Here is a 25,621-nt window from a genome sequence, read left to right as displayed (position 1 = left end):
CCCGTCTGCTCGACGGGATTAGGCACAAATCCCGTTGAGCTGCGGGGAACGGCCGGCAAAAGATCAGTGGCGCCAAGTTCAGAGTGGCAAACCTCGAATCGGTGTAAATAAAGCGTCCGGCGATGACCTCATTCAAAAGAAAGGAAAGTAGGCCGTTGTTTTTGCTTCGGTTGACTTGGATTTCGCTCACGAGCGTCTCCAATCAGTTGGCTTCTCTTGAGATCATGACCGGGGGGGGGGGGGGTTTGTTTTTAACTTCCATAGTTCTCCTCCAAATTTCACACTCTTCCTGACTAACAAGCACAATAAGCATCATTATTAGTTTAAAAAGTGTTTTTGTGGGGGGGGGGGGGGGTGTCGCGCACGTCGGCGGCGGGCCACGCTAAAGCTCGACTTTCAGATGCGGCTTTAATTAAGACAACAAGGATTTCTCATCCCACCAGGGAGGCATTCCGCCTCATTTGTCGCGCTGTACCTTGACACTTAAAGCGCGGCGCATTTTGGAGCGTGGACGGGAATAAACTGGGAAAGTACGAGCGGCTCAAGGCGGAAGGAGACTCTTTGCGCTTCTGCGCCTCATCCGTCACCCCACTTTCCAGTTGTCTTTTCTTGATCTCCATCCATTTTCCTCGCTCCTTTCACCAATCCTTTTGTTCACGCATCAGCCGAGATCTCGATGTCTGCCGTTCACCGGCTTTGTGGACCAACTCGGCGTCAACCTGAAGGCGCGGGAAACAAATTCTTTTTTGGATGCCGTATCACTTTTGATTGGCTGTGCTACCTTCTGGTAAAGGTAACCAAACGGACCGTGTCATTTTTATTCGGCAGAGGGTGAAGTCAGGTGAACAATTCGACCCCCCCCCCCCCCAAACTGTTATCGTATTTCTCGATTCATAACTTGGTAGGTAGTTTTGAATGAGTTCCATTCCTGCGATTGACTCTCCTCTTTCAATTTGCGCAGGTCTGTCGAAATGGTCTGAATTATTGATGCACCTCCGCGACTGCTAATGCGCACCCGCGCACCCGCTTAATAATTAAAGCCTCATATTGATTGCGGCAGGACAACCAAGCGCCTCCAAGCTTTTCGCCCGCTTCCTCACTAAATGCAACGCGCACGTTTGCCTTCCTGCCGTTACTTTTCGGCGACGCCGCTTTCCGTGAAATGCCCCCCCCCCCCCTTAAAGTTAGCCGGCTAACTGATATAAATGGCTCGCTGAATTCTTCAGGAGATATTAACGTCACACAAATGTATTTTCGAAGCCCGTTTTAGGAACGAGCTTGCCGCTAAAAAAAAAAAAAAAAAAAGAGAGAGAGAAACAAAGGCATGAGGAGGAGGATGCAAGCATGCAGATTGGAGCCAACCACATAAACAATCAACAATAAATGCTAATGCGTGTTATTAATTGACCCCCCTCCCCTGTCCCCACCCGTTTTCACCATAGTTGTACTTGTGCTGAAACCACGCCCCACTCAACTGCCAGTCGCATCGCCCGACGAGGGCGACGCGCAATTGCCGGGCGCAATTGTGGGCGCGAGACGGCCAACGAAGCGGCGGCGCCTCGGAGCGTTTTTGGTCAAGAGCGTCCGGAGCGGTCCGGCGGTCGCTTTGGCGCTGTCTTATCTGCGCGCGGGGCGGGGCGCACGTCGGGGCGGGCGACTCGACGCGCCGGGCGGAGTCGCCGCCGGCCGAGATAAGAGCCGTGTCGGCAAACGGCTCGGTCTTAGCTTGAAAATGAGGAGACATGCCCCCGCAGAGAGCCCTCAAATTCTAGCGCCTCCCAGAAGTCGGTGCACGCCGCCCCCCGCAGGCGGCCGCTTTTAAGCGCCTTTCGAGTTTTGGAGGGGGGTGGGCCTCTATTCCCGGCCATGCTCATCGTCTTCCAGAACACCCAGACGCCAGGCTTGCGTCCCATGACCAAAGAGCACATCGAGAGGGTGCGGCGGCTTCTCCAAGCCAACCTCGGCAAGTTCCACCTCAAGGCCGGCCGGTCCCGAGAGGACGTGGCGCACTGGCTTTTGCCCAGGGAGGATGTGGTTGACACCTACGTGGCGGAGGTCTGTCGGCGTCACCCTTTGGGAGTATTTGTCCCAATTTGTCATAACGCGGAGGGGACTCGCTCGCGCTCGCAGGCCGACGACGGCGCGCCGAGCGGAGTGGTGAGCTTCTACGGGATCGCCTGCTCAACCACCAGCTCCACGGCAGCATGAGAGCGGCTCACCTTTTCTACGTCACGTCAGCCGCCGCTGGCGACCTCGTCCGGCTGGCGCGGGACGCGCCGGTCCCGCTCAAATCTGCGAGTGGCTCGCTTGACGTCGGTTGCCGAGACGCCTGTTTGAAGTGTCGTGTTGAAAAGGCTTTTTTCTTTTCTCTCTTCCGACAGAAAGGATTTGACATCGTCATTGCCGCCGATGCGATGGATAACGATGGTTTCCCGGAGAAGCTCAAGTTCAGTTCCGGCGGCAAGTGGCTTCATTACTACTTGTACGACCGGAGGTGTCCCGGACTGAGTTCGGACAAGGTATGCTTGCAAAGAAAACGGAAGAAGTGAAAATGGTCCGTCACCTCGTTTCCAGGAATGCAAAAACAAGAAAAAAGAAATACCTGCCGTGGAAGACGACAGATAAAAGACGGGAAATGACGTGCCGTCTCGCGTTGTATCATTTTTCGAAATTTGATCCTTTGGCATGAAATGTGAAACTCCTAACGATGTACTCTTTCTTTGTTTGTTTTTTTCCCTCAGGTGGGCATGGTGTTACCCAACTAACCGATCAGAATGGAGGATCGTGAGCGAGCAATACGAAGCTGTAAAGGCAAGAACGTGCGTGTGCGGTCGTGTCATCTGCTGCGCTCCAAACGCAGCGAGTCATAAAAGCAAACAAAGGTGAAATTCCTTTTTGTCATGAAATATTGTTTATTTGTCGGCGTCTGCATTCCCGGCACAGTGAAGGATTACAATTGGCGCGGCAGCAAATTGAATAAACACAATAAGCAGTTCTCTTTGTGTGCGTGTGTGTTTATCTCGGTGGGCTTCGGTTGAATTCGCGTCATCTCTGATGCAAGCGGTGCGTGCATTTGATAAGAGGGCGCGATCATTAATCGTCCTACCCATTTCACACAGTCTCAACGATGGTGCACGAAGCAAATGAACGTAATTTCAGGGATGGGGGGGGGGCATGGAGGCAAGTAATGATGGCACACCAATTCCAATGTTGTTTCTGAAAATGTACCGTACGTAGCGGGTGAATTCAGTATTTCTTTATGTATTTCTTTTACCAAGGTCATTTCAGTTTTTGTGAATCCAAAATTGGACTCGGTGCAGCGTGTACGTTGCGATGCAACTTTTTTTGCAGCGTGCAAACACCTCCTCAGAGAAAACAGCAGTGGTCGCTGTGACCTCACGTTCAACCAACGTTGGGGGTTTTTTGTTGTCGTTGTTCTCCACGAGCGGCCTGAGCCGCATTAGCCACGTGACCCGTTTAGCATGTTTGTTTTTTTTTTCATAGCACCGGACACAGACAAATGTCACGTATGTCTGAAAAACGAGTCCGACAATTACGCTCTCAGGCTCAAGTACACTTCATTCAAAAATCGTCATGTAAATGTCTTTGCAAAGGTAAGCATTTGTATCCACCACTCACTTCTTTTTGGTTGTTATTTTGTAAATCGTTCACACGCAAGATGAATTTCAGCGATAATGGGCATCCACCTCTCCGGGAGCCGTCACCTTACCGTGGTGGAGGGGTTTGTGTGTCCCAATGATCCTAGGAGCTAAGTTGTCTGGGGCTTTATGCCCCTGGCAGGGTCACCCATGGCAAACAGGTCCTAGGTGAGGGACCAGACAAAGCACGGCTCACAAAACCCCTTATGACAGACAAAATCGACGGCACTCAGTTTCCCTTGCCCGGACGCGGGTCACCGGGGCCCCCCTCTGGAGCCAGGCCTGGAGGTGGGGCTCGTTGGCGAGCGCCTGGTGGCCGGGCCTACACCCATGGGGCCCGGCCGGGCTCAGCCCGAAGAGGCAACGTGGGTCCTCCTTCTCATAGTCTCACCACCCGTGGGAGGGGTCAAAGGGGTCGGGTGCAATGCGAGCTGGGCGGCAGCCAAAGGCGGGGACCCTGGCGGTCCGATCCTCGGCTGCAGAAGCTAGCTCTTGGGACATGGAATGTCACCTCTCTGGCAGGGAAGGAGCCCGAGCTGGTGTGTGAGGTAGAGAAGTTCCGACTGGATATAGTCGGACTTGCCTCCACACACAGCCTGGGTTCTGGTACTAGTTCTCTCGAGAGGGGTTGGACTCTCTTCCACTCTGGAGTTGCTCATGGTGAGAGGCGCAGAGCAGGTGTGGGCATACTCATTGCACCCCGGCTCTGTGCCTGTACATTGGGGTTCACACCGGTAGACGAGAGGGTTGCTTCCCTCCGCCTTCGGGTGGGGGGACGGGTCCTGACTGTTGTTTGTGCATATGCACCAAACGGCAGCTCAGCATACCCACCCTTTTTGGAGTCCTTGGAGGGTGTGCTGGAGAGTACTCCTGCTGGGGACTCCCTTGTTCTGCTGGGGGACTTCAATGCTCACGTGGGCAATGACAGTGAGACCTGGAGGGGCGTGATTGGGAGGAACAGCCCCCCCGATCAGAACTCGAGTGGTGTTTTGTTATTGGACTTCTGTGCTCGTCACGGACTGTCCATAACGAACACCTTGTTCAAACATAAGGGTGTCCATATGTGCACTTGGCACCAGGACACCCTGGGCCGTAGTTCGATGATCGACCTTGTGGTTGTATCATCGGATTTGCGGCCGCATGTTTTGGACACTCGGGTGAAGAGAGGGGCGGAGCTGTCAACTGATCACCACCTGGTGGTGAGTAGGCTCCGATGGTGGGGAAAGATGCCGGTCCGTCCTGGCAGACCCAAACGTATTGTGAGGGTTTGTTGGGAGCGTCTGGCGGAATCCCCTGTCAGAAGGAGTTTCAACTCCCACCTCCGACAGAGCTTTTCCCATGTTCCGGGGGAGACGGGGGACATTGAGTCCGAGTGGACCATGTTCCGTGCCTCTATTGTTGAGGCGGCCAATCTGAGTTGTGGCCGTAAAGTGGTTGGTGCCTGTCGTGGCGGCAACCCTCGTACTCGCTGGTGGACACCAGCAGTAAGGGATGCCGTCAAGCTGAAGAAGGAGTCCTATCGAGCCTTTATGGCCTGTGGGACCCCAGAGGCAGCTGACGGGTATCGACTGGCCAAGCGGAACGCAGCTTCGGTGGTCGCCGAGGCAAAAACCCGAGCGTGGGAAGAGTTCGGTGAGGCCATGGAAGCCGACTTCCGGACGGCTTCGAGGAAATTCTGGTCCACCATCCGACGTCTCAGGAGGGGGAAGCAGTGCACCACTAACACTGTGTACAGTGGGGATGGGGCACTGCTGACTTCGACTCGGGACGTTGTGAACCGGTGGGCAGAGTACTTCGAAGACCTCCTCAACTCCACCAACACGTCTTCCTTGGAGGAAGCAGAGTCTGAGGACCCTGAGGTGGGCTCTCCTATCTCTGTGGTTGAAGTCACCGATGTGGTTAAAAAGCTCCTCGGTGGCAGGGCCCCAGGGGTGGATGAGATCCGCCCGGAGTTCCTCAGGGCTCTGGATGTTGTGGGGCTGTCCTGGTTGACACGCCTCTGCAACATCGCGTGGTCAACGGGGAGAGTGCCTCTGGATTGGCAGACCGGGGTGGTAGTCCCTCTTTTTAAAAAGGGGGACCGGAGGGTGTGTTCCAACTACAGAGGGATCACACTCCTCAGCCTCCCTGGTAAGGTCTATTCAGGGGTGCTGGAGAGGAGGGTCCGTCAGGAAGTCGAGCCTCAGATTGAGGAGGAGCAGTGTGGTTTTCGTCCCGGCCGTGGAACAGTGGACCAGCTCTACACCCTTAGCAGGGTCCTCGAGGGTATGTGGGAATTCGCCCAACCAGTCTACATGTGTTTTGTGGACTTGGAGAAGGCGTTTGACCGTGTCCCTCGGGGAGTTCTGTGGGGGGTGCTTCGTGGGTATGGGGTACCGAACCCCCTGATACGGGCTATTCGGTCACTATACCACCGATGTCAGAGTTTGGTTCGCATTGCCGGCAGTAAGTCGGAATCGTTTCCAGTGAGGGTAGGACTCCGCCAAGGCTGCCCTTTGTCGCCGATTCTGTTCATAATCTTTATGGACAGAATTTCTAGGCGCAGCCGAAGCGTTGAGGGCGTCCGTTTTGGTGGCCTCAGTATTGCATCCCTGCTTTTTGCAGATGATGTGGTGCTGTTGGCTCCTTCAAACAGGGCTCTCCAACTCTCACTGGAGCGTTTCGCAGCCGAGTGTGAAGCGGTTGGGATGAAAATCAGCACCTCCAAATCTGAAACCATGGTCCTCAGTCGGAAAAGGGTGGAGTGCCCCCTCCGGGTCGGGGAGGAGATCTTGCCCCAAGTGGAGGAGTTCAAGTATCTTGGGGTCTTGTTCACGAGTGGGGGCAGGAGGGAGCGGGAGATCGACAGGCGGATCGGTGCAGCGTCTGCTGTGATGCGGACGTTGTATTGGTCTGTCGTGGTGAAGAAGGAGCTGAGCCGAAGGGCGAAGCTCTCAATTTACCGGTCGATCTACGTTCCAACCCTCATCTATGGTCACGAGCTATGGGTCGTGACCGAAAGAACGAGATCCCGGATACAAGCGGCCGAAATGAGTTTTCTCCGCAGGGTGTCCGGGCTCTCCCTTAGAGATAAGGTGAGAAGCTCGGTCATCCGGGAGGGGCTCAGAGTCGAGCCGCTTCTCCTCCACATCGAGAGGAGCCAGATGAGGTGGCTTGGGCATCTGATTCGGATGCCTCCTGAACGCCTCCCTGGTGAGGTGTTCCGGGCATGTCCCACTGGGAGGAGACCCCGAGGAAGACCCAGGACACGCTGGAGTGACTATGTCACCCAGCTGGCCTGGGAACGCCTCGGGATCCCCCGGGGAGAGCTGGAAGAAGTAGCTAGGGAGAGGGAAGTCTGGGCTTCCCTGCTAAAGCTGTTGCCCCCGCGACCCGGCCCCGGATAAGCGGTAGAAGATGGATGGATGGATGGATGGGCATCCAGTCAGTTAGCGAGCCTGTAACGCTTGGCTTCATATTAAAATTCAAAAAGGACAGTTGTACTATTTTGAGCACCTGAAACATTTCGAAAGAAATGGCAGCTAACGCCGACCTAAAAAAAGAAACGGTGACCAAAAGTTAAATGGAGCGCAGGCTCGAAATTGGTGTCGTTTTTTGTTTTGTTTTTTTAATCAAATATTACGTTCCCACCGTGTGTGTGTTTCCATTTGATATTTACATGTATTTGTAATGTTTTGTATACATATTTGCGCTCGATGCGCAGATGTTATCGTTTGCCCCAAAATTGAATGTTGCTTTTGTTTTGTACTGAGAAGGAAATCAATCGTCTTGAGACCGACGCCGGTTCGCAACATTTCCGGGTGTTCCTGAACGCAACACGGCCCCCCTCCAGCGGCGTGAGCCAATCAGAAGCGAGAAAGCGATTTCTGCTGGCGATGACCGCAAAACTGCCGAGCGACCGTCTGCCACCTCTCGCTCGCTTCTCGACGTCAGCACCACTCGGAGCACTCACCTCCGCTCCGGCGAGGGGCTCAAACGTGTTGCTTTTCGACTTATTTGAACAAAGCCTGTTTTTCTCATTTGTATTGTTTCGATCAGTCAGTCAGTCAGTCCGTCGCGTGGCGGCCAAACGTACCGCCCTTCGTAGAGTATCTCGCTTGGCAACGTTTGCATTTTTTTTTTAAAAGTTTGCTTTTAAAGTTCCATTTTGAACACATAATCTCCCGGTTAATGTGTCAGCCGGCGTGTTTTGTCTGACAGCTCCCGCGGATACATCGGCGGCGACCTTCATTGCAGGTATGTGACCGATCATTTGTTGTTTCTTCACAGTAATGAGTAATGGGCACGTCGCTTTGGATTTGTTTTTCGTTGTTGTCTTGCGGTGGAAGATTGGCGTTAAAAGGCTGCAATTCCCTGACTCAACCAGTTGCAACAGTTTCCTTCCTTAATCGGCATTCTCTCCGCGTTCCGGTCGTTCGCTCGGGAGGATGCCTTCTACCGTAATCTCCCGTGTAATACGCGACACCGACTTTCCACTTGCTCACGGTGATGTCTGTTGGGCCTATTGTCCATCCTTAATGGGTCGTTGCAAAGCCACCCTGTTGAAAAAGATGTTGCCGTGTGGCAAAATCTTTTTGGCAGTCCTTGAAACACTGTGAGAATGCGGTCTATTTAAACACCTGCGAAAACAAAGAACTCCTGTAAGGAGGAAGAGTTCGCAGAAGGCTTTTTTCAGCACGGCAGTTAGAAATGCAAACCGTGTTGACTTGAGAGACGTTTGCATTCGTATGACCGTTGACAGTGATGCCACGTTCTGATACGGCGAGGTTGGGCTCCAGATGGGACATTTTGGAAGAGGTGAATCAATACAGTGCGACCTTCACCTGGAAGTTGCCTGACTGAAGAAAAAAAAAAAGTAGACCTCGGACTGTTAACTCATTCAGTACCAACCGATTCTGGACCAAGTCTGAAAAGACGTTTAAAATCGTCTTTGGGAGTGAATGCGTTAACGAGAATGCGCGTTTAAGTTCAGAGCCGGCGAGTTTCGTAGTTTGAGCGCTCTGCCGTCAGGCGCCACAATCGGACGGAAACAAGGATGTTGAGGAGCAGTTGAGTTGGTCCGGAATGAAGAGCGCTCCTCGTCATACTTGCATCCTCGAGCCGGAAGCGGCGTGCCTTTGCGCCGGCTTCTCTTGACTTGTGTGTCAGCGCGTCGCGGGTGTTCCCGTCGGGCACATTAAATGGCTCCGCTCAAGGCAGCAAACAGAAGGCCGGAAACCGAGGACAAAGAAGCCGGTCTGTGTATAGAAATCGAGCAAATCGCTCACAACGCTCGCAGCTCCATTGACCTGCCATGACCGTATTTTGTCCGACAGATGTTTCGCCTCCATTGTTGTTCCTCCACCAGGAAAGAAAATACCAGGTGGCGCCCCCCATCTGTTGTTGTGATGCACGGCACGGTGATTGCGGTGGTCTTTGTCAAGTGGAATTGAAGGCGCAACCCTTTCAACTTGGAATGATTCCAAAGTACATCGAGTGAGGCATCAAAGTCCCGAAAAATCCAGCCCGTCTCTCACTTGTCAAATGCCGCGAGGGAGCTGAAACCTGAAACCAAACGGCGCTGCTACGACCTGGAAAAAGGAAAACCCCTTTGGCTGTTTCTCCCCCGTGCGCATACAGGACATCCAAATGTTGGAGCTTGAAAGTCGATTCGAGTTGTTGCGGTGCCCCGCGACAACGAGGCGCTCTCAAGCGGCCACACCGGCGGAAAGACCTTTTCCACATGCCGGCAGTCGCGTTGCCCCCCCCCCCCCCCCCAAAAAAAGCAGGTCAGTGGCGCTTCGACGAGGAGCGCAGGGGGGCCTCGTTGTGTTAACCGGCTTACGGCTGACCGGCTTCGTTCGGCGGGAGTTCTGGTAAAACGGCTTTGGGGGAGTACAGAGCGGCGGATTAGTCTCGGGCCCTGTTTTGACCTTCCTGTCCTGCGACATCACGCTCGGCCCGCACGGCGCCCCGGAGACGCAAAGCCGTCACATCCGCCCCCGCAAAGGCCCGTTCTCTTCGGCCCGCTTCCCGTCTCCTTTCCCTTCGCGGGGTGGACCCGATACGCACCCTTTCTCCCCCCCTCCTCCTGCCACCGCAAGCCCCGCCGCCTGCTTTTTGCTCTCACTCCTAGGCAGGGGAGAGCCGAGTCGCGTGCTTGCGCGCGATCTGGAGCAACGGCCTTTTCAAGCATTCTATTGGGCCGCTCGCATTTCAGCGGGGCCAAAGCGTTCCGGCCCACGTCCGCCATTAAAAGCCGGCAGGTCGGATCCTCCGAGCGCCGTACGCGCTTAGCCGTCGCTTTCGAAAGCAAAGCGCATGCCGGCATGAGTCCACCGCCCCGCCGGTACATTCCGCGGCTTGAAGAGCTTGTCCGGGAGGTGGCTTTTCGTGTTTACTCTGCTTTCTGCAATTGATGGCTTTTGCCCCAGAAGTGAAGTGGCGACCATCTCTCTCTCTCTCCACGCACTGTCGTCGGTTTGAAGAATGTGTCGGGACCCGACCGCATCCTCTCTTTTCGGGGCCGCGCGTCTCGACGCGGTTTGCCGGAAGATCCTTCGGACGCCCCGAGATGTTTGTGGGCCTGACAAGAAATAGCGTCGAGGTCTCGTTTGCCGCCGCGCCTATCGGCAGCGGAACGCGGCCGCCGCATTTCACAAACGCCACGCTCGGCAACGAGGCCTCTTCAAGCATTGCTCGTGAGAGGAGCGACAACTGGGATGGCGATCTACCCCCCCTGATGATGTTTTTTTTTTTTTTCTCCAAAGAAAGCAGAGTTTACGAGTGGGCGCGTCTCCGGCATTCCTTCCGGCCTGTCGGCCGGGTGGGCCTCCGTGGATGCGATTGGCGCCCGCCCGAGCTGGTTAGCACGTCGCGCCTTCCCTTTTCAACTCCCGTCCTGCGGCATCGACACCTGAGCCCAAGTAACCCGACGGCGCCGCGCTTCACTCGCCTCTTATCCTCTCATCTGAAATTCTTGTCGCGTCTTGCCGCGTTCTTCGCGTTGCATTCCTTGGCCTGGAACTCAAGTGGTTTTGGAAAGGACTTCCCGACTCACGTCGAGCTTCCAGGCGCACGTCCGCGCGAGCCTTTGGCATTTCCTCTTCGGCGGCCCCCTCGGAAGAGGCCTCGGGACATTTGTCGAGTATGACGTTTCCCGTTGAGGCCGCGTGCCCTCGAGGAGCAGAAATACCAATTTGCCGGTCGAACCGGTCCGGCCGCGTAGCGAGCGGGGCGGGCGCGCTTGTGAGAGCCAAGTCGGGCAACCGACAACGGCGGGTCCCGCTTTTGGATTCCCGCAAACGTATGACTGACTTTTGGCGGCGGCTGCTTGAAAGAATGACGGCGCACGCCTTCCCCAAGCGAGGAGCGCCATCGACGTTGTGGCCGCCATCGCTCTCCTGCGCTTGGCGTGCCCTCCCTTTTTTAGGGAGTCGTCTTCGGTGGCTTACGTAAGCCTGAAATCGCCTTGTTTGCCTCCTTAAGGCATTTGGCCGGCATACGAGTGCCATGTGAGGAAGGCGCGAGCCAAACGAGTCTGCTTCATTTGAGATCGCTTTGCTCCTTTTGGCTACGCCAGCCGAGCTCGCCGCCGAAACCATATTTGGTGGTGAAATCATGACGGAAAAAAAAAAATAGGCCCCGCTGCGCTAAAGCCGCTTTTACGCAGCGGGGCTCCCGACGAACGCTTTGCACTGCCGCTCGGCATGTTTTTGGATTTGGATCCTTTGGGGTGCGAAAGTTAGCCGCCCCCCAATTGACAACACCGCCGTTGTAGCAGCGTCACTCCTCTTTCTTACTTTTTAGGAAATATTGGCCGGTCGATGCTGACCTGCAAATGAGGGGGGTGCGCCCGGGCCTGCCCCGAGACCGCATATGATGATGATGCCTCTTCCTCTTCCAGCCCGTCGAAAGGCCGCTCGCTGTCATTGTTTGTCATCGAACTCGACCGCCTCGCGCGTTGAGTTCCGCGTTTGGCCGCGGGCTCGCGACGCAGCGAATCCCAAATCTAGCGTTGCTCTCGGATGTTGCACAAAGTCCGTGCGAAAGCGGCTGCGCTTTATCCTGGCTGTGTTTTGTCAAGTGGGGGAGGATTCCGAGAGGTCGGGGTGAAACGCATTTCACAGCTTTATTGCTCTTGGGAGAGAGCGAAAGCCGATTCTGGCTTGTTCTCACCGCCCCGGCAGGTGGCCGCGAGTCAGCGCGAGGGCCCGTGAGATTTCTTCAAGCTCGACTCGTGTCACAAGAGAAAATGTTGTGGGGCGGAGCTCACGGATTCCACTTCACGAGCACGCTCGAGTCTTTGCGACCCCGCGTGCGCCGACCTCTCATTCCCTCAGCCGCTCTCACGGCGAACGCTGCGCAGGCCTGGTTGAGACGCTTTCCCCCCAAAACGCGGCTGATGCGCGATATCCGACTTCGCCGATGCCCCAAAAGCATCTTGACCCGACTTGCGCTCGATGGACAAGCGTCTGTCGTTTTCGATCAACGTCTGACTTGAGTCTTTGAGCGACACCTGTTCAAAACCCGCTCGGACAATTGATGTCTCTCTTTTTTTCTTTTTTTTTTTTTTTTGCAGTGCTGTCATTTTGATGGAGTGAGACGTGGCTTCCGTCTGATTTGGTGAATCGTCAATCGCCGTCTTGGCGTCCGCTGCCTGACCTTCATCGTCGTCATCGTCCAAGCGCCAAATGGATGCCATCGACACCTTGCAGAGCTCCGCCCCGGAGACCAAAGCCGAACGGATCGCCCGCTACAAAGCCGAGCGCAGGCGGGAGCTGGCCGAGCGCTACGGCGCCCCTGACGAATTCGCCTCCAAGTACGTGCGCAGTCGGGAGAGGAAAATCGCGGAGTCCTCCGAAACGGCGGCCGAGGAGAAGGAAAAACGGGAGGGCGGCGGGTCGGAGCAAACGGACGCCAGGAGAGGCCCCGAGAGTCGAGCCGATATCAAAGCCGATTGCGGGATGGAGAGAAGCACTTTCCTGAAGCGCGGCGCCCGTGTGGCTTCTGAAAGCGAAGTTCAGCCTCGCGTGGAGACCTCAAGCGATATGAGGTGAGTTTGTTTCTTTTCTAAGCGGCCCGGCCGGGGTGGATGCAAAATACTTTTTGCCGATGACAAAAGCAAATGACGAGCTGCGATTGGCCCCCTAATTTGGCTCTTCTTCTCAAAAGCCGCGCCCATCTCGATTCCAAAGCGCGGCGACGGCTTTGCGGCTGACCGACGCGAGAAGTGAGGGAGTCCGCGCCAAAGTGCAAACGTTGCTCTTTGGCAATCGTGAGCATTTCAAGACTCGTTTGTGTGGCGTTTCCCAAAAGTTGAATGAGGAAAGGAGCGGACGTCGCCCGCAATAACGCCGCTTTGCTCATTATTTCGGGTGATTGCTCAACGCGCCTCGGCATTTGGCCGCGCGCCTCGCCGAGTCCCTCGGAAATGCGAGGTTGCGCAACGGCGTAAACACGTCTGCTGGCATTTCCTAAAGTGGCCATGTGCCGGCAGCGTTATTTAGTTTGCCGCGCCGCGTTTTCCCGCACGCGCATGCCAGAAGCTCCTCCCGTTGGACTCGGATGTCCCCCGAGGAGTCCCGACTTGAAAGATTTTTCCACATTGGGTGGAGTGAAACGTGTTGAGTCACGGCCCCGCGGCTGTTTGAGCTGCAATCGCGGATTCCGACTTGTCTGTTCTGGATGGGGGGGGGGGACATCATTTGGAGCTTGCCGGGAGAGTGGCACCACAATCGTGCCAAGTCTTCACGCTCTCTGGTTAATCAAGCCCCATATTAGGAGAAGCGTGATTGACGAGCCGCCGACTTTGGTTTTGTTGTTGTTGTTTTTTTTCTGCTTAATCTGAGAAAGATGGGTCCCGACACGAAGCGCAGTCAGGAGAGGCTTCTCACATGGGTGCTATTTCCTCAGCTGTGTCGAGTGCGAAGCCACACCTCGGTGATCGGCACATCTGCTGCACTTTGGGCGCAATTCGCTTTTGGTCGGCGTTCAACTGTTTGGGCCCATCGAATTGAGTGGAGCGATGCCCACCCCCCAGTCGACTCGCGCGATGACAGCCACGCGCATAATTACTGGCCCTTGTATGGCCAGATGTTTGCGGGCCGGCGCGACCAAAATAGCACAGAGGAAACGGGAGCTCCGTTCCCCCGCCGATCATCCAAACTTGTCAGTTCACAGCTTTATCGGCGCCAAACGGCCATCCTTCTATGTGCAGCGCGCAGTCAACGCCGCTCCCGCTCTTGTCTAAAATTGGGCATTTGCATGATGCTCGGCGGTATATTTGGAGCTTCTTAAATTGTTTGCTACGCGCCAGCCGCCCGAGCGCGCCGCGACGGTGCGGCGGGATGTCACCCGAGGAAGTCCAAACTCACGTTTGGTTTTGTTCTCGCAGTGTCGCGTCATGATCACTCCGGCGTGGTCAAGTGCTGCTTTTTTTTTGGGTGGTGTTGACTCATTGTCGCATGGCCCAGCAATAACAAGGACAGAAGAGAAGCCATTCCTCCAAAGTCCTCCCGAAACTCCCGCTGCGCGCTTTTTTCCGGCGACTGTTGGCCCGCTTTCCTCGCGCGGCTTTCCACTTTCGCTGACATCATCTGAAATAGGACAGGATGGAGGCAGTGAAATGAAAGTGCTTGATGGATGACTCACTTACCCTGAATGCAATGTTTATCTTTCCTCACTTGCCCGTCCCCCTTTATTGTCGTTATGTCGCCAGTGGCTGCGGCTGAAATCCTTCATCACGATCACATGCTTTGATTTTTCTTTTCTTTCTTATTAGCAGCAAAAGGGGAGATGTCTGCCCAAACATTATTTGGAGAAGGTCTGTTTTTCTCAGTCTCTGTGACCTCTGACCCCGCCCAGCCGATTGTATTCAAAGCGGGGCGCGTCCGGCCCCTCCTCCTGTTACGTCACTGCCGCCACCCCACAGGCAGCTGCCGTCTGCGTGCATATTTAACGGTGCCCGTTAAATGGAGACCGACGCTAGCTTCAGTCAGACAAAAATCTTTGTCGGATGCCCTGCTATTTTTTATTTTTATTTTTGGGGGGGGGGGGGGGGTGCAGTTTGGATGCTACGACTGCTGCCTCATGAACTGTCATCACTTGAGGGAGCTCACGTGCCTTCTTGCTCTCTCTCTCTCTTCTAGGCATCTGGGCGCCGATGACACGGACGAGTCCGAGGGTAAGAAGAACACAATGTTTGTTTGTATTCTCCCCGTTTTGCAGCTGGACTTGCTTCTGCCTCGTTCAAACGCGCCCGATACGTTGACGCGCTTGCGAAAAGGTGTTTTGGCTCTGCTGGGCTCCGATGTGAGGTCGCGCGCCGTTCCGCGGAGAGTCTGTTCGGTCTCGGCCGGCTCCGCTTGTCAGCCAAATCGGGGACGTCCACCCGAGACGCCCGGCGGGCCCTCCTGGGCCCGGGACGTGGGACTCGAACGAGAAGGCGCCGTCCGAACACGAAACGCCCTCTCGCTGTTATTTCTTTCAGTTGACCGCAAGACTTGGGACAGGCCGACTCCTACCGCCGAGATGTCTGGAAAGGTAAGCGCATTTTTGGACGGCGTGTGAACACAGCGCCACGTTTTTGATGATTTTTATTTTTTTCCCCATGTGGCGCACTTTGTGCGAATCGAGTGGAGTAAATGACAATCAAGCAAACGTGAAAAGAACGCGCGCGAGTTAACGGCAAGACTTATTTGCAATTGGCCAGCTGATTTTCCTGACGGTCATTTCCACCGCGACCCGAGACCGCTCCGTAGAGAGCAAATCGAGCCATTCCGAGGCGTTGCGCGCTCGGCGCTAAAACAGGCTGTGGAGCTTCAGGAGGCTGTGCGCTTCTGGAGCACCGTGGACATTTGGGCACCAAACCCTGCGTGCAAAAAGAAGAGGACCTTTTGGACAACAACTGAAACCAAAGTGCGCCGGCACGGCTTTATCTGGCCGCGAAATCCCTTTGCCCAGGGCGCCCTTTGAACTCTGATCAGCGGGGCCAACCCGCTACCTGGCTGAGACGAAAGGGCGGGGCCCTCGCTTGAAGTCTCCTTCTTTTAGAGGGAGGGGGGGGGCGCGTCGCCTTTTCACAGCCGCCGTCCGCCGTTCGGAGCGGCCGCCGCGGGCTTCTCACTTTTCACCTTTTGTGTCTTTCGTCCCAAAGGATCGGCAGGACGCGAGCCGCGGCCGAGTGAAGCGTCGGCAAGCCGACGACGCCGATGGATTGGAAACCCCGAGCCGGTAAAGATGACAAAGATTGTTGAGCCTGCGGGAGAGTTTGCGCGCATGCTACGAGACCTCCATTTGCGTGACAAATTAAAAAAAAGGATGGAGGAAGTCCTGTATTATCTTTTCTGAAATACTTTTTGAACCGTCATCCATCCGTTGCGCCCCCCCCCCTTTTTTTTCCTTTTTTTTCTCGCTCTCTCTCCCCCCTCACGACCGCTCTCGTTCTGATGGTGACTTTTGGGCTGTTTGGCTCCAGTTGAACGTAGTTGGGGCAACTTTCCCCCCCGGTCCCGCCGCGAATTTCTCTTTTATGACTCGCGCAATTGCAAAAGACTCCAGCGGGACGCTTGTCCTCGTTTGGACTGTTTACAGTCAGCCCGGTCCCGCGCCGACATTGACGAGCGGCCGTTGCCGTTCCCGCGGCGCACGGGGTGATTCATTAGTCGAGTAGCTCGAGGAATTTCTGTAAGCCTCGGAACGTACTAACAAATAACAGATGCCGCCGTAGCGGAAAAGGGGGCCGAAGCGACCCCCCCTTTGCCGTCTTTTCCGATGCGTCGTCATGTCTCGGCAGCGATGTTTCCGTTGAAGCGGGTCGCGCGAGAGCTCACGACTTTTTCTGTGCCTCGCGTCTCTCCGCAGCCAAGAAATGGAAGAGGAAGACGGCGTCGAGGGGCCTTCGTTGCGGGAGCGGCCCCACGGAACCAGGGTGGGTTTCGTCGAAGCCTCGCGCGTCTCGGCACGTGCTTTTCTCGGCGGATCGCCTTTCCGATTGTGTGGCGCCCCGTTGACGTTTGCTCTGAAGACCGCCCCCATCAAGATCGGACGCTCTCTTGACTCGAATATCGGGGGAAAGTTCCATTTCGCAGTCGCTCAATTCAGAAAGTCGGACGGATTTGGCGGGCGTCGGGCCGAAAGCGCGGCGCTTGAGCGGCAGCGGCGCAAACGGACGTCAGACGATATTCCTCCGTTTTTTGGGGGGGTTTTGCTCGATATCTTAAAAAAAGAAAAATCCCATCTGAAAAAGAATGCTTCAAAATTTGCGCTGCAGCCGTGGGTCTGTTGTAATCCCACCCCCCCCCCCCCCCCCTTCCATCCTGTGCCGGCACCTCACTCATATAACCCACTGACCCAGAAACTCTCGAGTTACTGAAGCGGAGAGAGAGAGAGACGGAGAGAGACTCCATTGTTGCGGCTTTTCCCTCAACGTCCGGCCGGCTGTAAAAAGGGTCTTTTCTTTTCCGCAGACGCCCTCGCCGCAGCGCCAGGACTCCGGGCCCAAAGGCATCAAGGGAATCCTGAAGAAAAGCCGCTCCACCAGCGTGGAGTCCGACCAAAGCGAGGGAGCGGCGCCCCCGCAGAGCGCCGTCACGCGCGGCGGCCCCGAGAGCCGAGACGCGGACGAACGCCGTCGGCCGGACTCGGAGGAAGACGCCGACGAGGAGGAACGCCGGCGAGACGACGACTCGTCTCCGGACGACGTGGCGGACGAGGGCGACTTTGGCGGCGGCGGCGGCTCGGAGGAGATGCGCAGCCCCTCGCCGGACGAGAGCCCGGACGCGACGTCCTCGGTGTCGGAAGGGGACAGCTTGGACGGAAGCCGGGGCTCCTCCAGCAAACTGAGGTCTGCGAATCTCGCTGGCCACCCAAAATGGCCTTTCCCGACATCATGCCTCGAGTAGCAATTTGGGCTGGGAAAAATCCTCGACGTTCACTTCTCGGCGCCGCTTTGGTGCGGCGGTCTCCGCCTCCGCCTCGAGCGTTCGCGCCCCTCCGCAGCTCGTTTATGAAAAGGAGGCGCGCGGCGCGGCGCGGCGCGGCGCGGCGCGGCGCGGCACGTGGACGGGGCCCCTTGGCCCAAACCGTATTTGCTCACTCCGGCCCAAATGGATGCCGATCATCACTGAGGAAATGGCGCGTCACGATTAGAAATCACGTTGAGACCAATCGCAATTGGACTTTTCAGCGTTTTTTTTTTTTTTTTTCCTCTGCTTTCAGACTGGCGGAGTTCGGCGCCGGGGACGGCCAAAAGAGGGAATGGTCAAAGAAGCCCCAACCGTCGGAAGTGATTCAGACATCGCTCGCCGATCGCTTCACCCAGCTCCACGATGCCGAGGACGCCTGGAAGAAAAAGGTGCCTTTTTGGCTTTTTGTTTCCGTTCCATTGGAAAGCGGGACCTCAAGGCGTTTGAAGAAAGCATCTTGGCCTCGCCCGCGGGTGGTCTCTGCCGCCCCGTTTCTTGCTCCTCGGTTTAGAGGCGGGCGAGCGGGGAAATGTAAGATGCTCGGCGCGCACGGTGGCTCCAGATGTTTCCCGTTACCTCGGCGCAAATACGGCTCTTCCCCGGGCGCCGTCAAACCCGGGAGGATTTCCAATCCGGCTTTGGGTGGATGCCGATCAATCTTGCGGAACGGCCGCATCCCTTCCCCCCTGGATTTTCCTCTCCTCCTCGCTCGTGCACTTGTTCCATTCTAATTTTTTTCCACTTTTTCCTCCCGCCACCTTTCCTCCCCGCTGCCCCCCCTCACATCTGTCGCTCCCTAGCAGCAGACTCCACCCCCTTTCTCTGACTTTGAATCCTGCCTGTCAACCTTTCCCCGCGCGTCGAGGTGAGTGGACGACACGTGTCGTGCGCCCCCGAAAGTGGCGAAGCCCAGCTAGCGCCTTTTCCAAAAAACATTTCGAACGAGTTCTTGTTTTTGTGATGCCCCCGTCACCAAAAGCGCAGCGTGTCGCCGCTCGCTCCACTCGTAGCATTGAAATAAAATCACGTTCACGGGTGACTTTTTCGCTCGGCCCTTTTTGTCTCCTCGGAGCCCCGCATCTCCCCCCCAGCTACTTTTAAAAAGGGCGGACATCCGTCGATGTTTAACTTGGCTGGTCCGGCCTTTGCGCTCGGGAAGGTTTGCAAGTTGGACGCCAACAAACATCTTTCGTGACCGTCAGTTACTTCCAGACGGCAACGCAAGCGCGTCGCGTACGCGCAACTCAACGATGTGGGACGCGGCCCCTCGTCGATGCGATTACGCCTCGATAGCTTGTTGACTCAAATCATTTCGCCGGCGGTGAAAGGAACGATCACGTGTTGAATTTGATCCTCTGGTGGCAACGGGGCGTTGATGTACTCGGCCGTCGTGACCGCCTTCGCCGTCGGGCTCTACTCACGCAAAGTGGGTTTGACGCGACCCATTTCTTTGCGCAGAAGTCCAGCGTGGACGCGTCGCCCAAGATGTCGCTGGCTGAGAGGATGAAGATCCTCAAGGACAAAGAGGAGCAGTGGAAGAGCAAGGGCAAAGGAGCGGCCAACGACTCGGTCCAGTTCACCGTCGCCGGACGCATGGCCAAGAGAGGTGACGCTGCCCGGGTGGCGCCCGCCGAGCACCTCGTTTCTATGAGACAAGAAGCCCCCCCCCCCCCCCCCCCCCCATCGACATCCGGATGGCGCCCAAAGCGGCCGCGTATGCCTTTTCACGGTCTGCCGTCTTCCGCCAGGTCTCGTGTCGGAAACGGGGAAGGGCGAGTCCCGTCTCGCTCCCGTGAAGAAGTCCAACGCCGCGCCCGCAAAGCCGCTGGAAGGTAATCGACGGCCGCGCGCCTCAAACGCCGCCGCGCGGTGACGCCGTCGCTCTGCTCCAAAGAAATCTCCAGTCGCGCCGACGTCAAGGTGGAAGGAGACAAAAGGCTGGACAAACTGGAGTCCTTCCTGGACAAACTTCACAGTCAAGGTGCACTCTTCCTACGTGTCCTCCGTTCCGTTTTTGGTCCTCCTCCTCGGACCCGATCGATTTGCGAGAGCCCGGTTTGCACCCTCAGGCGCCGGCAAGAGCGCGACGTCCACCATCGAAGTGACGGCGGAGGCCGAGAAGGAAGTGATGGCCCCGGACGACGACGAGACCTTCGGCGGCTTCTTCGCGTCCGCCTCGCCCTCGGCCCTCCGGGACGCGGTCGTGACCGAGGAGGACCTGAGCCGCGTCCGCGCCGACGCGCCCAAGTGGGTCCGGCCGGCCGCGGGAAGGGCGACGGCGGCGGGGAAAGCCGCCGTTGACCCGCGACGTTCTTCCTCAGGCTCACGTCGGCCGTGGCCCAGCACAGGCGCGCCGTGCGACCCTACAGGAAGTACCGAGGCTCCAGGAACCCTCTGAGAGCGCTGGCCGCCCGCAGCGACATCCGCCGGGCGTACACCGAACAGAGGCTCAACATCGCCAATGTGGAGAGCAAGCGGATCCAAGTGGAGCGCAGTAAGAGACCGGCCCGCGGCGCCATTGCGGTTTGCGAACGGCGAGGCCGCCTCGCGGGAGTCGACCGGAGCGACTTGGTTCAAACTGAAGCGCCACCTTCGCACCCGCAGTCATCGAACGCGTCGCGCCGAGTCCGATCGCGCCTTCCGCGAAGCGTCTCGGAAAACTCCGGGCCATTCCGAAAGGTCTTTTGCGGCATCCCAAAAGCGGGGCCCGCCACATCCCTGCCTTCTGTGCACCCAGTGGCCAAACACTCCAACATGGCCGACGCGGCCTTGGCGGGCCTGGCCAGCAAGGAGAACTTCCGCAAGGTCAACCTGCGCAGCGTCAAGTCCACCGACGTGGTCACCAACAACAGCGCGCTGCCCTTCAACAAGCTCATGCTCATTCGCATCAAAGGTCAGCGACGGCCGACGACGTGACTCGGGCAAGGCGGGAGGCGTTCCCGCGGGGGGGGGGGGTGTCATTTTTTGGTCAATTCCTCCGTAGGTCGGAGGCACGTGCAGGTGCGCCTGGTGGAGCCCGCGTCCAAGTCCCTCAACAGCGGCGACTGCTTCCTTCTCATCACGCCCAAGCATTGCTTCGTGTGGAGCGGCGAGTTCGCCAACGTCATTGAGAAAGCCAAGGTAAGGCCTCGGCGAAAGAGCGCGCGGGGGACGGGCGCCGCCACCTGGCGAATGTGCCGTGCGGGCGGCAGGCGGCGGAGATGGCGTCCTTCGTCCAGGCCAAGCGGGACCTCGGTTGCAAAGCCTGCCAGGTGACGGCGCTGGAGGAGGGCGTCAACGCCGACGGCAAGTGGGCCAAAGACTTCTGGAGTCTGCTGGGAGGAAAGAGCCCATATGCAGGTGCATGTCCGGAAAAGATGTCCGAGATGGTTGAAACGGGGTTTCTCGGTAGAAAGAGTGAAAAGCATGACCGGTTGCTCACTCCGCTCCCGCCGTCACAGGGGCGGGGGAGCCGGAGGAGGACGAGCTGTACGAGAGCGGCGTGCTGGACTCCAACGGGGTCTACAGGCTGCAGGGAGACAAACTGGTGCCTCACCGAGACGCGTGGGCCTCCATCCCAAGTGTCACCTTGCTCGATTCCAAAGAGGTGCGCGCAAAGTCATCATGGAATCGGCTTCTCCGTTTTGTTCTCATCCCACCCTCCCTTTTCTCCTTCCTCATCCCCCTCAGGTTTTGGTGTTTGACTTTGGCGGCGAGGTGTACGTGTGGACCGGCAAGGACGTGCCTTTGGGAGACAGAAAGGTTGCGGTCAAGCTGGCCAAACAGCTCTACGCCGGCGGCTACGACTACAGCGGCTGCAGGGTTAACCCTTTGGATGCCTCCTGCGCAGACGGCGACGTTCCACGGTTGAGTGGGTTCGGCAGTGGATTTAACGCGGCCCCCCCCCCCCCGCCGGCAAGTGCGAACCTGGCTAACCGCCCGCTTGGCGTTCGCAGGCGAGGGGAGGGCCGCCCCAGCTGGACTTTGTTTGGCCGCCTGTCGGAGCACAACGAGACGTCGCTGTTCAGAGAGAAGTTCCTGGACTGGGCCGAGAGGGCCAAGGAGGAGGCCGCCGTGACGGAGGAGGTCAAGGTGCGCGAGGATTTTCTTCTCAACAAGAATCTTCTTGAAAATCCGCCCCAAAACGCAAGCCGCCGGGTTGAGGTTGAGGTTGGCTAATTGCGCTTTTGAATCGAACGGAGACTTCCTCCTTTCGTGACCTCGGTCTCGTGGACGTGCCCGGGCTGAAGAAAAGCTCGATGCCATATTGTTGATATCGGTCTACTCAGAGCCCGGTCCGCTCGGCGCCCGACCCGGACCCGCAGCCGTGCGACGCCGGCGCCCTGCTGCGCAACGAGCCGCCGCCGGTCAGCGCCTTCCTGGAGGGCGTGGACGTCCAGCGGGGCCACGGGACGGTGAGGACGGAGGACGGCAGGCGGGCCGAGTTGTCCACGGTGGCCGTGGACGCCTGGCACATTAAGGAGTACGGCGAGGAGGAGCTGCCTGCGGAGAGCCTGGGCCAGCTCCACCAAGGGGACGCGTACATCATCCGATGGAAGTACTCCATCACCGCGCTCGGTGAGTCCCCCGCGGAGACTCGGCATCGCCGCCGTCGACTCGGGACCCGAGCGTCACTCCTTTGTCCCCGCAGTGGGGAAGCGGCAGAAACCCGGAGAGCTGAGCGCCGGCCCCGCGGGCAGGGAGAGGACGGCTTGCTTTTTCTGGCAGGGCCTCCGCTCCGGCGTCGGCGAGAAGGGAACCTCGGCGCTCAAGACGGTGGAACTGGGCAGCTTCGGGGGCTCGCAAGTGGGTCTTCAACTGCCGCGCGCATTTTCGCCCGCAACCAACACTCGTTGGAGCAACCGGAGCGCGTTGCATTTTGCGGAAGGAGTTGGCGTTTCAAAGTGCTCGCCGTCGTTCACTGAACTTGAGCGGCAATTTCCGTCAATGGCGGCGGAAGGAAAGGAAGGTCCGAAATGCGCTTGTTTGCAGGTGCTCGTGAGTCAGGGGAAAGAGCCTCCGTGCTTCCTGCAGCTCTTCCAAGGTGGCTTGATCATCCACAAGGGCGGCCGAGACGACCCGGTCAACGGATGGGGTAAATCCTTCGTCGGCCACCGGGGGGAGCCCGCGCGCCCCGACTTTGACGATCACTGATCCGGCGTCGTCTTTTTGTTCTCGCCCTCCAGAACGTTGGCGGTTGTTCTGCGTTCGCGGCGAAGCGGAGGCGGAGGCCACGCTGTTGGAGGTGGAGTGCGACGGCGCCAGCCTGCGCTCGCGGGCCGTCCTCGTCCTGCTCCACGCCCCAGAAGCTCGTCTCTACGTCTGGCACGGCTGTAAAGCGCATGTCGGTGCCAGGCGGGTGGCCAAAAAGGCCGTGGACCGGCTGAGCCGAGGGTAGGACGCGCGCCGTGGGGGGTGGCGCGGTCCGAGATGGCCGACTGAGGGTTTGCGCTCTGCTTCAAGGTGTCCTCCCGAGTTGGGCCTGAGCGGCGGCAGCGGCGGCCGTGTCAAAGTTGAGGAGGTGGAGGAAGGGAGTGAGCCTGCGGAATTCAAGAAGGTTCTTGGCTTGCAGGACAGGAAGTCCTACGACTGCATGCTTCAAGGTTTACACGCTTCCTCCAAAAGTGCAGTCACGCGTTGAGAAAAATGTCAGGGCCAAATATACCGTATATTGCCCATGCCAGTCAAGCGTGCGCAAATAATGGCCACGCCGCCTGAAACAAGTTGGCCTTCGGAGGCGGCAAAGCCACGCTTGGCGCTCACAAGCACGCGGAGCACAAGAATAATCAACAAACGCGTCGGCCGCTTTCAGACCCCGGCAAGTACAACCACACCCCTCGGCTGTTCCGGCTGAGCGCCGGCTCGGGCCCCTTCGAAGGCGAGGAGCAGCTGTACCCCGCCAGGGTGGCGGAGGGCGTCGCGGCCATGCCCTTCCTGCAGGAGAACCTCTACTCGGCGCGGCAGCCCGGTAAGGCCCGCCGTCCGTCCGCGCGGACGCCGCTCCTCGCCTTTTGCCCATCGTACCTGTTGCCCGCGCCAGCTCTCTTCCTGCTGGACAACCGCATGGAGGTGTACCTGTGGCAGGGCCGGCAGCCCGAGGAGGAGCGCTGCACGGGCTCGGCAAAGATGCGCTGGGACAACGAGAGGAAGTGCGCCATGGAAACGGCGCTGCAGTACTGCCGAGGTCGGCCGTCTTTACGTCGCCGTCCGTGTGTCCGTGCGTCCGTCCGGCTGCAATTATTCTCGCGCTTCCCCTCTTGCCGCTTGTAGAAAAGAGCTCTCGGCGCCCCCCGCAGGCGTATCTGGTCACGGCGGGCTGCGAGCCTCTCACCTTTACCAATATCTTCCCTTACTGGCAAACGGACCCCGACATTGGCTCCAAGGTGAAGAATCTTTTCTTGGCCGTCACTGCAACTTTCTACGCTTGCCTCACATGCCCCCCCCCCCCCCCACCCCTTTTGTTTGTTCAGACCGAGGGCTCCAAAAACAAAGTGACCTTAGTCAAGGAGGAGCTGTCCAAGCTCAGTCAGCGCCAGTACTCTCTCGAGGAGCTCACCGGGTCGCCCCTGCCCGACGGAGTGGACCCTCTCCGACTGGAGGATTATCTCTCCGACCAGGACTTCAAGGTAAGGGGGGAGCGGGGGCGACTTTGGAGTCCAGAACAAGCTTGTAACATTCCTCTTGCAATTTCTTGTCCAGAAACTCCTGGAGATGAGTCGGGTGGAGTTCAACGCCTTGCCAAACTGGAAGCAGAAGAACCTGAAGAAAAGCAAGGGTCTCTTCTAAAAAAAAATCACCTCATTTTGTAAAACAAATGTACAATTGTGTATAGTGTTTTCGAATGCTAATGATAGCCAATTAATCATGTGCGGTTTTTAATTCATCTTTGTTTGTGTTCCTCTTGTGCTAAGCGCTTTGTGCCCATATCGTGTCGTAGTTTGAAATATCCTCTCCAATTGTCAAAAAAAAAAATGCTTGTGGTTAAAACGTGCGGGTTCTTCTTCCCCCCCCCCCCCCCCCCCCTTAAACTGTCGGCGGTGAGCAAAGTGAATTCAGTTACATGCCTTAGGCCCTCAAGGCGTTCTCGCTATACGCGCTTCATTTGGTGATAAATAATGGAGGATTATTTTCATCCACCTTCACGAACTGAACGACTTCTTTGGGACCACATTTTTTTGTGTCAAAATATTTTCATTGTAAGTGTGTTTGTGTGTATTGAGTCATCACACATTCCGCAAGGCATGAGCCTTTTTTTATTATTTTTTTACATGTATGTCGCATGGCTTCCTAACTTCTGCATTATGATTATGTTTGTATAAAAAAAATATATGTATGTAGATGGATGGCAGTTTTTATCATTTTTGGCACATGAAAACAAACGTGAATAAAATGTTTGTCCAAAAAATGCATCGTTTGGACTTGGATGTTGTAAGAGAGGCAGAATCCAGCAAGGCACCCTCGGGTGAAAACAATCTGTTGAAGTGCGGCGTGCGGATTGTTTTCGTGATCCACATCTGCCTTGGTCCAGGACGCGAGCGCGGTGTTCCGCCGTCCCTTTCTTTTGGCTTTCCATCTCACGAATTCAAGTAAGTCCGCGTCTCATTGTGAATGCGCCGCCTCCGGTTTGTGTGTCACTCGCTGGACGTTTTGTGTGCAGATGGCTGCAACGTTGACCTGTGTCCACCAGGCGGCGATATGTGATCTCGTTGACGCCGCGCTGCGGCTCATCGCCTTTCAGGTAGGCCAACGTACTGGACGTAGTGTGATAGATCCATATGGAAGTTGAGCGGTTCCTTGTTTTTAGTGGATGGCTCTACTTTACGAACGACAAAAGGAGAGATGCAATCCTTTCAATGCAGTTTTATTAAAAGGGAAAACCGCAGCCCGTTCGAGGACACACCTCTCGGAACTAAAATCACTTCCTGCTTCTCTTCAACAGCCAATCGGAACCTATCAACGTAAAAACACGTCTAAGCAATTATTAAACAGCAGAATAGAATTTAGATATGCTTAACATGAAATAGAACGCTCTAAATT

General features: G+C 56.8%; 2 protein-coding genes across 6 annotated transcripts; both read left to right on the top strand.

Moving 5' to 3' along the window:
* Positions 1 to 837: 837 nt before the first annotated feature.
* On the top strand, positions 838 to 2,995 carry LOC147189334 (glycylpeptide N-tetradecanoyltransferase 2-like). Of its 3 annotated transcripts, XM_086138266.1 has the most exons (4): positions 839 to 2,055; positions 2,131 to 2,157; positions 2,382 to 2,519; positions 2,742 to 2,995. In XM_086138266.1, exons 1-4 carry the CDS (start codon positions 1,867 to 1,869, stop codon positions 2,763 to 2,765), a joined length of 378 nt encoding a protein of 125 aa, XP_085994392.1. In that variant the 5' UTR covers positions 839 to 1,866; the 3' UTR covers positions 2,766 to 2,995. The 3 variants fall into 3 exon arrangements, with proteins under 3 accessions (XP_085994391.1, XP_085994392.1, XP_085994393.1); XM_086138265.1 differs by having other exon boundaries at positions 838 to 2,157; XM_086138267.1 differs by lacking the exon at positions 2,131 to 2,157 and having other exon boundaries at positions 845 to 2,055.
* A 4,535-nt stretch (positions 2,996 to 7,530) lies between these two features.
* Positions 7,531 to 24,380, top strand: LOC147189333 (supervillin-like). Of its 3 annotated transcripts, XM_086137871.1 has the most exons (30): positions 7,531 to 7,895; positions 10,409 to 10,564; positions 12,220 to 12,693; positions 14,789 to 14,823; positions 15,130 to 15,182; positions 15,796 to 15,872; positions 16,503 to 16,569; positions 17,108 to 17,484; positions 17,859 to 17,994; positions 19,064 to 19,211; positions 19,354 to 19,437; positions 19,500 to 19,586; positions 19,675 to 19,852; positions 19,927 to 20,099; positions 20,343 to 20,498; positions 20,589 to 20,725; positions 20,797 to 20,944; positions 21,046 to 21,191; positions 21,275 to 21,450; positions 21,541 to 21,676; positions 21,874 to 22,162; positions 22,236 to 22,390; positions 22,577 to 22,679; positions 22,771 to 22,978; positions 23,048 to 23,187; positions 23,397 to 23,552; positions 23,625 to 23,768; positions 23,855 to 23,967; positions 24,055 to 24,210; positions 24,284 to 24,380. In XM_086137871.1, the coding sequence occupies exons 3-30, from the start codon at positions 12,332 to 12,334 to the stop codon at positions 24,368 to 24,370; spliced, it is 4,227 nt and encodes a 1,408-aa protein (XP_085993997.1). In that variant the 5' UTR covers positions 7,531 to 7,895; positions 10,409 to 10,564; positions 12,220 to 12,331; the 3' UTR covers positions 24,371 to 24,380. The 3 variants fall into 3 exon arrangements, with proteins under 3 accessions (XP_085993997.1, XP_085993996.1, XP_085993998.1); XM_086137870.1 differs by lacking the exon at positions 10,409 to 10,564; XM_086137872.1 differs by lacking the exons at positions 7,531 to 7,895; positions 10,409 to 10,564 and adding an exon at positions 10,932 to 11,092.
* The last annotated feature ends 1,241 nt before the right edge of the window (positions 24,381 to 25,621 follow it).

This window comes from Hippocampus guttulatus, chromosome 19, assembly GCF_054856545.1.
Source record: "Hippocampus guttulatus isolate MCC_2025c chromosome 19, RoL_Hgut_1.0, whole genome shotgun sequence".
NCBI lineage: Eukaryota > Metazoa > Chordata > Actinopteri > Syngnathiformes > Syngnathidae > Hippocampus > Hippocampus guttulatus.
This window is presented reverse-complemented; position numbering and strand designations above follow the sequence as displayed.